Source organism: Nuphar pumila, chromosome 11 (genome assembly GCF_984573655.1).
Source record: "Nuphar pumila chromosome 11, dmNupPumi1.hap1.1, whole genome shotgun sequence".
Taxonomy (NCBI): Eukaryota; Viridiplantae; Streptophyta; class Magnoliopsida; order Nymphaeales; family Nymphaeaceae; genus Nuphar; species Nuphar pumila.
The window spans coordinates 14,147,985-14,161,740 of record NC_143259.1 but is presented as its reverse complement, the minus strand read 5'-3'; the positions used below and the strand labels follow the sequence as shown (position 1 = coordinate 14,161,740).

Genomic DNA, 13,756 nt, shown 5'->3' with positions numbered 1-13,756 from the left:
TTTTTTTCTTTGGTGTTTAGATGGGTTCTTAGATATATCTAAAGGTCAATAATGCCTAATTTTAAGGATAAGAGAGCATTAAACATAGCCTACCTTAGATTAACGTTATTTTACCTGCGTTAAAACGTAAAAAATCCGAAAGATCGTAACTTTTTACCCCTTTTTATTTGGCGCGCGAGTTCAGTGATGGATATTTTTGTAATTTTCTGAAACGGGACCTCTCTCTCTGCCATCCCTTCCTTCTTGGTTAAAGGGTTGTTAGCGTGTGGGTGACAAAGAATCTCTGGCCCCTTTTTTCCCCATCGCTTTTCTGTTTTCTTGACGTTCAACGGTCTCTCTCTCTCCCCGGCGACGACCCACCGCCTCCTGCAGGAGTGTCGACGGCGACGACTCGGCTGAGCCTCCTCATTCCTCGTCGTCTGATCCGGCGATACAGCCGACCCAGCCGAGCTCGCCCCCTCCTCTTCATCAGATCGGGCGGCAACCACCTGAGCAGAGCCTCCTCCCTTCTGGCAGCACCCACCCAGCTGAGCTCTCCTTCCCTTGTGTCCGATCCGGAGACCCATCCTCTCCCTCAGCTTCACCCCACGCCATTGGCTCAGAAGAAAATAAGGGTCCTGGTAAGCAATCGGGAAATTACCTATTTGTCTAAAAGAGCAAATTCGTATACCTCAGCCCGCTGTCGACGAGGGGGCAGAACCACCTGCGCCGCAGCCCTCTCCCTCTCGTCGCCTTTCCCGACCCGCCGCCGCCGGCGACAGCACCACCGCCCCCGACCAGCCCTTCCCCCCCCCCCCCTGTTCCACCTTCTTTCTCCTCCCCTGCTCACCTCTCTCCGACCTCGCTCTCCGGCAGCCCGCAGGCCGACAGCCTCCGTTTCCCGGCAACCCCGACTGCCGCTCGCCTCCTTCCCTCGTCTTCTTCTGTTCGCCGGAGCCCCCCCCCCCCCCCCCCCCCACCAGCCCCCCCACCCCCCCCACACACACACACACATCGGCACCCTCACCAGACGCCTGCCGACACCCCTTTCTCCGGCCACCTCTCCTCCTGCGGGCGACCCCCGAACCCTCTCCCTGTCCCACGACGCCACCACTGACCCACCTGTTGCCTGAATCAGTCGGCTTCACCCCGACCGGATCCTCACTCCAGACCCCCAGCCCCGACCCTCTTTTTGCCTCTCTTCTCGACACCGGCGACACACTGCCAGCATCCACCCCGCCTCAGTGGAGGTCACCTGACGCCAGAACCCCCGTGCGCCATCTTCCGCCTTAGATACCCTCCGCTTCCGGCCCTCGCAGAGCAGGGACGCAACGACTACTACCGGATACTCTCTCTCTTTGGGTCGCCGGAGGCAGACTAAGCTCGTCGGTGCCTTCCCCCAACCCTCAAACCCGATTAACTTCTCTCTCTCTCTCTCTCGTGCAGGAAAATCGTCTGAACCTGAGTCGCCTGAGGTAGACGAAGCTCCCACCCCACATCTATCTCCTTCTCTCTCTCAGCCAGTGAGGGGGTTTTCACGCTTTGGGAGATCCGACACGGGCGACGGAGGAAGCCCCCCTCGACAAGCGACGATTCAAGGTATTTTTTATATACTTCTGCCAAATTCTCCTTTTGTTGGCGTTTTCATGTCGTTTCTTTTCAAAAAAAAAACTTGCTTTTTATACATTTTTAGGCCATGTTTTTTTATCCTGTGCATAATTGTTTAGTTATACACTGTCTGTCCCAAGCCCGGATAACGGAGGAGGGTTGCGGTAGGCCAGTGACAACTACCGTAAAAACGTAGTCACATCCTGTGAATATGAACCAATATGCGAATTTCGTTGGGGCGTTCCCTACTAAGCGACATTCTATACTCTATAGGCCCGGAGGCAGTGATAAGTGGGCAAGGGTAGCTAGGACATTGCCCAGAAGCGACGCGTCAAACCGGTGCCCGGGGGTGGGGTTAAATAGGCAAGGGTTCCCACACTTTGTTGGACGGGTGAGGGTAAAAAAGATAGTTTAAGACCATACAATTAGGTTAGCCACTTGGAACATAGGGTCTTTAACTGGTAAGTTGATAAAGTTAGTAAATGTTATGTGTAGGAGAAAGATTGATATTTTATGTTTACAAGTGACCAAATGGGTAGGTGAGAAAGCAAAAGTGATACAACCTTGGGGATATAAGATTTGGTATACAGGAATACATAGGAATAGGAATGGAGTTGAGATTGTTATTAGGCGTGAGTTTATAGATAATGTAGTTGAGGTCCGTAGGAAGGGGGATAGGATTATACTTATTAGATTAGTAGTAGGTACAAATATTATTAATTATATTAGTGTTTATGCACCTCAAGTCGGTTTAGACGATTCCATTAAGCGGCAATTTTGGGAAGATTTAGACGGAGTAGTACAAGGGATATCTCATGGAGAAAAGATTTTCACCGGCGGAGACCTTAATGGACATGTAGGCATTAGTAGGGATGGATTTGAGAGTATCCATGGAGGCTATGGTATAGGAGAAAGAAACGAAAGTGGAGAAAAGATTTTAGATTTTGGTTTGTCCTATGATTTGATCTTAGCGAACACGTGGTTTAGGAAAAGGGAGTCTCACCTAGTAACATTTAAAAGTGGGGTTAATAAGAGTCATATAGATTTTTTCCTACTCAGAAAGAGAGATAGGGGTTGTTGCATCGATTGTAAGGTTATACCGGGAGAAAGTGTAGCTACACAACATAGAGTCTTAATTTTAGATCTTAAAATTAGAAAATGCTACAAAATGGATAGACATAGGATAGATCCTAGAATTAAGTGGTGGGCACTAAAATGAGCTAAACAAGGAATGTTTGTAGAACATGTAGCTAAGGAAGCTAATTGGTGTCTCAAGGAGGATGTAGAATCAATGTGGAATAAGATAGCGGGTTGCATGCGAAAGGTGACGAAGGAGGTTTTGGGTGAGTCTAAAGGCGGTGCACCGCTAGGTAGGGATACATCATGGTGGAACGAAAATGTCAAATTAACTATTCAGGTTAAAAGAGAGTGTTATAAAAATCTAAGAGTCGGGATAATGAGAATTTGGAGAAGTATCTGGTAGCAAAGAAGGAAGGTAAAAAAGTAGTTCGACACGCGAGGGATAATGTATATAAGGAGGTCTATGACAAGTTGGATACCAAGGAGGGTGAAAAGAATATTTATAGGCTTGCAAAGATGAGAGATATGAAATCGAGAGATCTGGGTATGGTTAGATGTATCAAAGATGAAACACAAAGGGTTTTAGTTAAAGATGAGGAGATTAAGGAGAGATGAAAAGATTATTTTGATAAACTATTTAATGGAAGTCATGCCCAGGATCTTAGAGACTTCTCCATTCCTTTTTATGGGATGAATCGTGACTTTGTGCGCAAGATTCAAAAGAAAAAAATTGCAGAGGCTTTGAAGAATATGAAATCCAGAAAGGCAGTTGGCCCAGATGGTATACCTATCGAGGCTTGGAAATGCTTGGGTGAGAAAGGTTTAGTATGGTTGGCAAATCTTTTTAACAAGATCTGGCAGATAAATAAGATGCTTAATGAGTGGAGGAAGAGTACTTTGGTGCCTCTCTATAAGAATAAGGGTGATATACAAGATTGCACAAACTATCGTGGTATAAAACTCATGAGTCATACTATGAAACTTTGGGAGAGGGTGATTGAGTATAGGTTGAGGAAGGTTGCCATGATATCGGAGAATCAATTTGGTTTTATGCCTGGAAGATCAATTATGGAAGCTATACATCTTCTTAGACAACTTATTGAGAGATGTAGAGAGGCGAACAAAGATTTACATATGGTTTTTATTAATTTAGAGAAGGCATACGATAGAGTACCTAGGGATGTTCTCTGGTAGACAGTGATGAAGAAAGGTATTTCTCTCAAGTACATTAGTATAATTAAAGATATCTACGAAGGAGTAGTAACCAATGTCCGGACTTGTGGAGGGGTGACAAACAATCTTCCTATAACGGTTGGGTTACATCAAGGATCTGCATTAAGCCCTTTCCTTTTTGCTATAGTGATAGATGAACTTACGAGATCAATTCAAGAGAATGTTCCGTGGTGTATGTTGTTTGCTGATGATATTGTTTTGATTGATGAGTCTAGAGCTGAGGTTAATGCTAAGTTAGAATTATGGAGACAGACTTTGGAAGCAAGAGGTTTTACGTTGAGTAAGAGTAAGACAAAATATATGAAATGTCAGTTTAGTAAGCAACGAAGTAGTTATGAGAGTGTAGTGAAGATTGGTGAGCAAGAAATAGCGGTGGATGACTGTTTCAAATATTTGGGATCTATCATTCAAAAGAATGAAAAAATTGATGGAGATGTAAATCATAGGATTAAGGTTGGGTAGATGAAATGTAAAAGTGCAACCGGAGTGTTGTGCGATCGTAGAATGCGATTGTGATTGAAGGGAAAGTTTTATAGGATGACAATTAGACCCGCTTTACTATATGGTACGAAATGTTGGGCTGCCAAGAGACATCATTTTCAAAAAATGAGTGTAACTGAGATGCGTATGCTTCAATAGATGTGTGGAAATACACTAAAAGATAAGATTCAGAACGAGAAAATACGTAAGAAGGTAGGCGTTGCATCCATTGAAAATAAGATGAGTGAGAATCGTTTACGATGGTTTGGGCATATTCGGCGAAGGCCTAATGATGCTTCGGTTAGAAGGATGGAGAAATGGAAAAATATATTAGCTAAAAGAGGTCAGGGTAGGCCTAAGAAGACTTGGATGGAGATGATAAGAAAGGATATGAATGCTTTGAACATCACCGAGGACATGCCATTGGATAGAAATGATTGGAGGAGAAGGATTCATGTGGAGGACCCAGAATGATTTTCTTTTTGGTTCATATCGTCGACCCCAATTGTTTGGGATGAAGGCGTTGTTGTTGCTTTTCTGTTTTCTTGCTTTGCTTACTTCTGCTGCTTGTCATTCAGACATTCCTTTCGGGTACTCTCTCTCTCTACAGAAGCCGCCAGGTACCCACCTTCTTTTTCTGACGACCAACCTCTTTTCTCGTTGGAATCTGGCTGCCTGACGTATTTTCCGGCGGTTTGCCCACAACCCCATTGTGGGTTCAAAACTTGTCTATTTCCCCCTACCATCTTCCATCCATCCATCCTTGCTCTCTCTCTCTTTCTCGAACCCTTACTCTACCGCCTCTCTTGTCCGCCCCACTCCCTCCCCTTCTCCCCCCCCTCTTATTGACAGAGACGGTCGACCGAACTCCTCCTCAGAGTAGAGCGACATCTCCCTCTCTTCTCCCGCAGCAAAGCACATTGGCGCCCTCCTTACTGACGGAGCTCGTCGCCCTCCATCTCCCCAACAACGAGAAGAGCAAGGCAAGGGAGTAGGGCCAGATCAATACTCTTTCTCCCTCTCTCACCAGCCCAAATCTCTGCAACTCAGGAGGCAGAGCAAGGCAGGAGAGCTGGTTTGGATCAACACACAGGGAGGAGCGCTCGGGGCGTTCTACCGCAAAGCCGCCAGGTACCCACCTTCTTTTTCTGACGACCAACCTCTTTTCTCGCCGAAATCTGGCTGCTTGACGCATTTTCCGGCGGTTCGATCGGTGCCCACAACCCCATTGTGGGTTCTCTTCCATTGAGGTCTCTCTATTTTGAGTTTTTCAGAGGACCTCATCTTATTTATGTTACGGAGATCGAGAGTCATGGCTTCAAGTTCCATAGAGAACAAGTTTTGGAATGGTGAAAATGCCCCTCCAGTTGGTAGTTCAGATCAGTTACCGAAGCTTCTTAGGCTGAAGACATTGTTTAGTGAGTAGAATTTTGCATCGGTATGACCCTCTCCATCACCAGCTCATCCTACCCTGGCCTCCACCATCTCTTCCTGAGTCGCGATCATCTTCTTCGACTTCACCTCCATTCTGCAACACCTCTCTCTCTCTCTATATATATATATGTATATATATATATGTATGTATATATATATGTATGTATATATATATATATGTGTGTGTGTGTGTGTGTGTGTGCATGCGCGCGCCCCCCCTGGCGGCCCGTTTCTAGGGCCTTGCTCCAGATCGCTTGTTGGGCTCGAACCAGGGAGCCCTTCATTTCATCCAGGTTGCTATCAATGACTGGGGGCTTGCCTTTGCTCTCCGCCGGTGGGGTGGGGTATCGACGTTGTCCTCCCTTTCAGGCTCAAATATAGGTTTTTCTCTTTGCTTTCGGCATCGCTGTGCTCCTGCCTTGCCGTGGGCTCGCTTCTCATCTCGGACGTTCAGCATTTCCTGTGTGGGGTAAGGTTGGAGCCTCTCACCGTGTGCTCTACTCAGGCAACGCTGGTTCCACCATTCTTCTTCCGTGTGCCATCGGTTTGGGCGGCGGATAAGTCGTGGCAGCAGGTTCCCTCTTCCTGGCAGTGTTCCTTCCATGCCCTTTGCTCTAGATCTCAATTAAGCCTTGCCAAACCGGGGGATTAGTGGTGTGCTGCTTGTTTCTCCATGAATTTTCATAAGCGCCTTCACTGCCACAAGTGTGATTCCTCCTTTTTCTCTCGGTGTCACCCGGTTTGGATGCGCAGGCGTTCTGCCTTCTCTCCTCCGCTCTCGGTGGGGCCGTCTGTTCCATCCCAAGCTCCTGCTGGGTTGAGGCATTTTTATGCTCGTCGAAGTAATCCTCGGCCAATTAGACATCTATCTTTCTTGCCGTGGGTGCAAATCGGTGATCTTCAGCAACCGACGGATTCCTTCCTCGCGGTCAAGATTGGGTCTATCTGGGTCTCGGTCTGGCCGTCGCCCAGTGCTAAGGTTTCTCAGTCCTTGTCTGTGGCTTTCCCTGCCTTTTTTTCGGTGAAGGATATCCTTGTTTCGGCCTGGCTCTTTAATGCGCGTGTCTCCTAGTCATTGGCTATTCCGCGTGGGTCTGTTTTTTTTGGCGCCCTTTCCCGATTATCTTTGGTGGCTCCTCCAAGTATGCTTGAATGCAGTGGGGAATCAGACCTTCATCATTCAACGTCGTCGCTCATGCTGCCTGGTATGGGCTCGCATGCCTATGCCCAGGTCTGCATTGATTTCTCTGATGCAGCTCATACGATCAATTTGTCTCCTTCTTGGGACTTGACACCTTTTTCATCCCTTTCCAGAACGTCGATTGTTCCACATGGGAAGGACCCATGCAGTCTGTCCCTTATAATGATTTTTCTTCTTGGGACTTGGAGCTTTTTTCTCCTTCTGGGCGGGGCTCTCAGTTTGCTTATTCTTGCGCGCCTTCCCAAGTCTCGTTGGTGACACCTTCAAGTTTGCTTGCTCGAGGTGGGCTTGTGGTGCTTCTGCCTTCTCCTTCGCAGCTCGTGCCGCCAAGTTTGGGCTCACAGTCCCATGCCAATGCCTGCTCTCTTTTCCATTCTCCAGAACAGTCGGTCATTTCTTCGCATCCTTGGGACTCAACGTTTTCTTCGACCTCCCTTTTCAGCTGCGGCTTGGTGGCGTGGGTCGACAGTCTTGCTCATGGTGGCCTTAGTTCAATCTCTTCCTTCATTCTCTTTCTATCTCAGAATTATGTTTACCCTGTTATCCATATTATGACAATTCATGCTATCTCCAACCAGGCCAACAGTTGCATGGTGATTGGCTTCTCGGTTCCTCATCCTCGCCCCTTTTCCTCTCGTGCTCCCGAGGTTATCTCATATTCTCCGCTTTCAGTTTTTTCTTCTATCATTGCCCCCGACAACGGTCTGTTGGGGGGCGTGTCGACCCACTTGCCTTCCTCTTAGCTTCATCTGCATCCCAGTTTGCACCTCCTGGGTATTGAGATCGGCGACACTGCTTGGTTGCTGGATATCTCTCTCTGCATCTCAGTTGCTAGCTCTATCGGTTGTCATGGATTCAACTATTTCTGGTCTCCATTATGTTTTCGGGGATATCCTTTGCCCCCTCCCTTCTGTTTCGTTCAGTTCTTCGCAGGATGACTCTCCTGCCGGGAATGTTCAACATTCCCTCATTGGTAATCGTAGACGGAGGAGGGCTGTCTTTTCAGATTCGGTTTCTCCTGGATGGTCTCCTCGTAGATCACCCATATTGCGGCAGCCACGTGTCTTTTCAGATTTTGTGCCATGAAGCTCGTTTGTTGGAATATTAGGGGCCTCAATTCTGCCCCCAAGCGCTTGTTTTTGGCGAGTTGGATTAGACAAGCTAATCCTGACCTGTTTGCCATTTGTGAAATTAAAATGGATGACATCTCGCTTGCGGTCGCTTCTTCCATTTGGCGGGGTGCGGATTTTTTTTAAGCCAGCGGTCAACCATGTCGGTGGTATTCTTCTCTTCAATAAGAAGTCTTTAAATTTATCGCAGCTGGACGTGGGTCTTTATTCTTTGTCTGTTGCCTTCAGCTTACAGTTGGCTGGTCGGAGAGCAGTGGTGTCCATAATTTATGGACCCAACCTCGCTAACAGGAGGCCTGTGTTTTGGGATGACCTTGATAGGGTGGTTACTTCTAATGATCAATGTCACCTTCTTATGGGTGATTTTAATTGTTTGCTTTCTCCTCATGATTTCAATTCTATCGTCTTTCCTAATCCCTCTATTCGAGGCTTCCAAGACTTTGTTCACCGGCATCTTCTTTATCCTCTTCCTCTTACCAACGAGCGCTTCTCTTGGTCGAATAGGTGGTCGCGCCCATGCTGTTGGGTTCTGGATAGGGTATTTGTCACCCCTTCTTTATTGGACCTCATCCCTGACGTTAAATGTGTCTTGCTTGCGCTCTCTATCTCTGACCATGGTCAGTTCATCACTCTTTGGGGGGATGACTTCTCCTTCACTAGGCACTTTGTTTTTTAGCAATGGTGGCTTTAGGAGTCGGATTTCAATTCGGTTATTTCGGCCTCTTGGTCTAAACCTTCCGCCAAGCACTAGATTGCTCTTCGGCTTATCAACAAGCTTTCACGTCTTGCTAAAGATATCAGGGCCTGAATCCAGAATTGCAACGTTGTGAAATTTTAGCATTTGGATGCCTGGGAGCGTGAGCTTTCTAAATTGTATCAGTCTATGTCTTTCCCTGACGCTTTTTCTGAACCTCAACTTTTGAGTTTCCAGGCCAGGTCCATTGAGCTATTTATGTTGTTGAATAACTGGAGAGTCAGGGATGAAATCCGTTGGAAGCAGCGATCCAGGGTGAATTGGCTCAAAGCCGGTGATGGCAATACTAAATTTTTTCACTCCTATGCGTCCTATCGCCACCGGAGGAAGACCATCTCTTCTATCTCCATTGAGGGCGTCTCTTTCTCTGATCAGCTTGTCAATCGGGCCGTCACGCGCTATTTCAAGTCTATTTATGCCTCTTCAGTGGTTGCAGAGGGAAATATTGGGTCTGTCATGATACGTGCGATCTCCCATGACCAAGGTTGTGCTTTACAAAGAAGATTCTCGGATGTTGAGATCCTTTGTGCTATCAAGGATCTGTTTGGTTCGAAAGCACCCGACTTTGATGGATTTCGTGTTGACTTTTTCAGGATTTTCTAGGATTCTGTCAAACCGGACGTGGTTAGCCTCTTCAATGAGTTTTATCGCAATTTTAGGTTGCCCTACCCTTTTCATTTAGCCATTATTTCGCTTATTTCTAAAGACGTTAATGCTTCGGATATCTCTCGGTTCTGCCCAATTTCGGTGGCGAGTGCTCCTTACTGTATGATTGCCAAGGTTTTGGCAAACAAGCTGAAATTGGTGGCTCAGTAGATCTTCTCCGACTCTCAGTTCGCTTTCATCCATAATAAGATGGTTCATCATTCTTTTATCATGGCAACCGAGGTTGTGCATTCTTTGTATCTTTGCAGTCAGCCTTCTTTCGTTCTTAAATTAGATTTTCATAAGGCTTTTGATTCTGTGCAATGGCCCTTCTTATTTCAAATGTTATCGAACTTCGGGTTTGGTCATCGGTTCTTTGGTTGGGTTAGGGAACTAGTCTCGAATGCTCAGGCTATGCTGAATATCAATGTCACTTTTGGGGAACGGTTCAAGCTGGACCGAGGTTTGCGTCAAGGTTGCCTTCTTTCGCCTTTATTGTTCAATGCGGTCATCGAGGCTCTTGTTGTGCTGCTAAGCAGGCCGCTGCCTGCAGTTTCATTGATCCCTTACCGGTCCAGGACTTCCATGCTCATGCTCTTATTTATGCTAATGATATGATCATTTTCGGTCGCGCTAGTGTTCAACAAATGCTTCGGTTCAAGCTTATTCTTCAAAATTTTATCTCTTTCCGGCCTTTCTCTCAATGGGCAAAAGTGTTCCCTTTCTATGTTCCACATTCAGCCCTCTATGTTAGTTGCTCGGATGAAGATTTTTAACTGTATTATTTCTGAGTTGTCGATGTTGTACTTGGGTTTGCCGTTACAAGTTAAGCGCCTTTCCTCTGTGGCCTGGGCTTCAACGCTTCTTAAAGTTAAGCGCAAATTACTCTCGTGGCAAGCTTTTTATCTCTCGTACACTGACCACCTAACTTCAGTGAATCACGTTCTCTTAACCATTTCAGAATTCTTTATGTCCATGTTTCTGATGCCTGTGGGTGTGGAGAAGCAGCTGACGCGTCTGCTGGCAGGCTTCCTTTGGTCTGGGTGTCATCTCAAGGGTAAGCGTCATCTGGTTGGCTGGCGTTCGGTGGTCTTGCCGCGTTCTATGATCGATTTAGGTGTTCCTGTGCCCAGACTCAGGAGTATTGTCTGGTCTCTAAGCAATGCTGACTTGCTCATCAACCGGATAATCATTGCGCTACTTTTCTTCTCTCTAAGTATGGGCCTCCTCTCCTTTCGGTTTTCCTCCGCTTACGGTGTGGAGCGTTTTCTCATCTGCGTAAGTCATGGTTGTCAGCTTTAGCTTTCTTCAGCGACAATTTTGATGATCTTGTCGATATTGGTAACTGGGTGTATTGGGCTATTGCTCCTACTGGGAGGTTCCTGACCAACAAAGTCTATAGATCGCTGCTTCCCGCGGGGGTGGCCTGGTTGCCTGAATCTGTGCTCTGGGCGAAGGGCTCTTCACCCCGTTCTTCAGTCCTGGCTTGGTTAATCTTGCCCGATAAGGTCCAAACTCACTCTACCTTAAAGAGGTGGGGCTTTTAGCTTCCGAGCTAGTGTGTGCTTTGTCATGCTGCTGAAGAATCCTCGTTCTGCCTCTTCTGGTCTTGCCCTACCTTTGTGGAGATCTTTCGTAGGACTTGAAGGCACCCGAAGGTCCTGGTTATGGATGAGTCCTTTGCGCTAGACCTCATCTTGGGTCTGGTCGGCCTTCGGCGCATTAAGCGGTGACGGTTAATCTGGAGGTCGTGGTTGTTTACCACTTGGTGGTTCGTTTGGATGGCACACAATGATGCCCTTTTTCGGAAATCTTCGGTCGACATTAATCATCTTGCACAAAAAATTCTAGTGGGCGTTTACGCGATTCTGCGTATTCATCTTCCCGATCTAACGTCTCCTTCTGCTATTGCTCTGCTCCCTCCAGACCTTATTGGTTTTGTGGCTCCTGCGTGAGTGGCTTGTTTTTCGTTTGTTTGCTCATACTTGTTTCTGTTTTGTTTTTGTTTTTTTGCTTTTGTTCTCTTTGTGTTCAACTCTGTTGACCCTTTCCGTGGCTATGTTGAAATCCTGTTTCAGCTCTCTCTCTCTCTCTCTGAAACGCCAGGAGAGAGGAGACGAGTTTGGCAAAATCTAATAAAAAAATTTGATTTTGTGATTTCCGATCTCCTGGTAGATAGGTGGGTTTCAATCCTTTAAAGGTTTTTCTAGATCATGGGTTGCTTTTCCTCTTGTTTCAATTGGAGGAATTCTGCGTGAGATTTCTCAATGCATCATTTGTTTTTGTTGTCGTGGCTTGGGCCCCATTTGGATGACGCCAAAATTTGGCTACAAGCCCGGTTTTCGGCGACAAACCCAGTTTCTGCTGTGAAGGAAACCGCGTTTTGTGTTTGTTTGGAGAACGCCCAGAACTCGGCTTCACGAAATCGGGCATTTTGTAAACCAGGTCTAACCCAATGTCGAAAAATCTGGAACTTGGGGTATTTTGTTTCTCTAAATCTCCAAACACAATCTCTTCTTCTTTTTCACCTCGTCTATTTTTCGTTTTGACCTGTTTGTGTGTACTGTGATGCTATCGTGGGACTCCTAAAATTTTGTTAAGGCACTATTTTAGGTTAGTTTTCGGTGGCGAAATGCGTGCTTCAGAGTATGTTTCTCCCATCACATTATCAAATATTCGTGACTAATCTGTCTCTATTTCAGACTCACATCTTCGAATTCGAAATCCGAGATGTTCCACCAAGTGGAGAACTGAGGATTTGGTGAGGCACTAAACGGGGGCCGCGGGCTACGAGGTTCTCACGATGGCAATGTGAGTTGGTTTACCTTATTATGCATTTGCTTGTTAGTTTATGCATCCGTGATCGCTTTTATGTTTGTTGGTGGTTGCCAAAGCTCTACATTTTCTGATGATGCTTAATTAATTAAGATTACGACATCATGCTTCACTTTTATAGTGATATGTTGGAATTTGGTTTGCCATTTTAGCTGGTTTTCTTGGCCAGAACTGCTCAGTGTAGTGCATCCACCGAGTTTTCCCTTGATACACAATGCAAACGCACACAAACTTTTTTTCCCTGTTGTGGGGAGCTTTACAAACTCACTAGTGACGCAATGATCAATCAAATCTATCTAAAACATGGTGGTTGATCCATATTGGCCGTCTTCCGCCAGATGGGAGGTGTAAATTTTGATGTATTAGTTCAAACTGGTAGTGTAACATTCCTTGTTTCTATCATGCTGATGATATAATATGTTTCGTAAATTTCGTCTTCGCTGTCTATATGATTTAGATTGCTTTTTTAACAACCCTTTTTTAATGAAAATTTTGCCTCCTCTCCCCCTTATGAATCTTGACATCTTGTTTGCTTTTTAATCATAAATTGGTGTTTCTTCTCTTGTACGTTAGAGTAGCATCCGCCCCAGGGAAGGTGTTGATAACAGGTGGATACCTTCTTCTGGAGAGACCAAATCCTGGGATGGTGTTGAGCACGACATCACGTTTCTATGCGATTGTCAAACCTCTGTATGAAGAAATTAAAGCTGAGAGCTGGGCCTGGGTAGGTATCTGACATCTTTGTTACGTGATATTTCAGAGATGTCTCTTTTGTTTATGCTACACTTGTTAGTAAGTAGTTATTCTGATAAACAAATATTATGTGGTTCTGAGATTGCTGTCTGAACTGATTGTTGTTCTTCTCTATAATCAAAAGATTATGTATACTCTTGAGGATGGTGCACATAGATCGGTTATTTGTTAGAACCAGGATGTTTTGCTTCACTGTGCTCCTTTTCACATTTATGATATGGAGAGTTTGTTATTGCTGTTATAGAATTTTTGGTAGATTATCTTAAATAAGTGTATGTTGGGTTAAATTCTGATACATGGTGTTCAGTAATGATTTTCAGATGATGGGATTATATGGACATGAGTGCTGACTAAAAGCGCATTTGTGTCAATTGAAGCACTACATGCGAAAAGGAGCACAGAGAGTGTTCCTTCAGAGACAATGTTGGCATGCAGTGAGCGTGTGGGCTGCACAGAAAAGGTGCCTTTTCCTGTGGAAAAGGCAACATTTTTGTGTCCTGAAATGCAGACTAAGATTCTATTACTTAATAGAGAGAAAAAGTGGGGAACAAGATCAACTGAAGAGCATAACACAAATATGTAAATGTCAAATAAACAGCATATTGCTTGATAAACAAAGCTTTA

General features: G+C 45.6%; 1 protein-coding gene across 6 annotated transcripts in view; it reads left to right on the top strand.

Moving 5' to 3' along the window:
• The first annotated feature begins 279 nt into the window (after nucleotides 1-279).
• The window catches only part of LOC149822058 (GHMP kinase family protein), a 36,358-nt gene continuing 22,881 nt past the window's right edge, over nucleotides 280-13,756 (top strand). For 2 of the 6 annotated variants that reach the window (XM_089981520.1, XM_089981524.1), the window contains exons 1-4: nucleotides 296-620; nucleotides 1,426-1,578; nucleotides 12,247-12,355; nucleotides 12,953-13,103. In XM_089981520.1, coding sequence (XP_089837646.1) covers nucleotides 12,348-12,355; nucleotides 12,953-13,103 — 159 coding nt within the window. In that variant the 5' untranslated portion in view covers nucleotides 296-620; nucleotides 1,426-1,578; nucleotides 12,247-12,347. Of the gene's footprint in view, nucleotides 621-1,425; nucleotides 1,579-12,246; nucleotides 12,356-12,952; nucleotides 13,104-13,756 lie in introns of all 6 variants that reach the window. The other 4 variants (XM_089981521.1, XM_089981522.1, XM_089981519.1 and 1 more) reach the window with 4 other exon arrangements.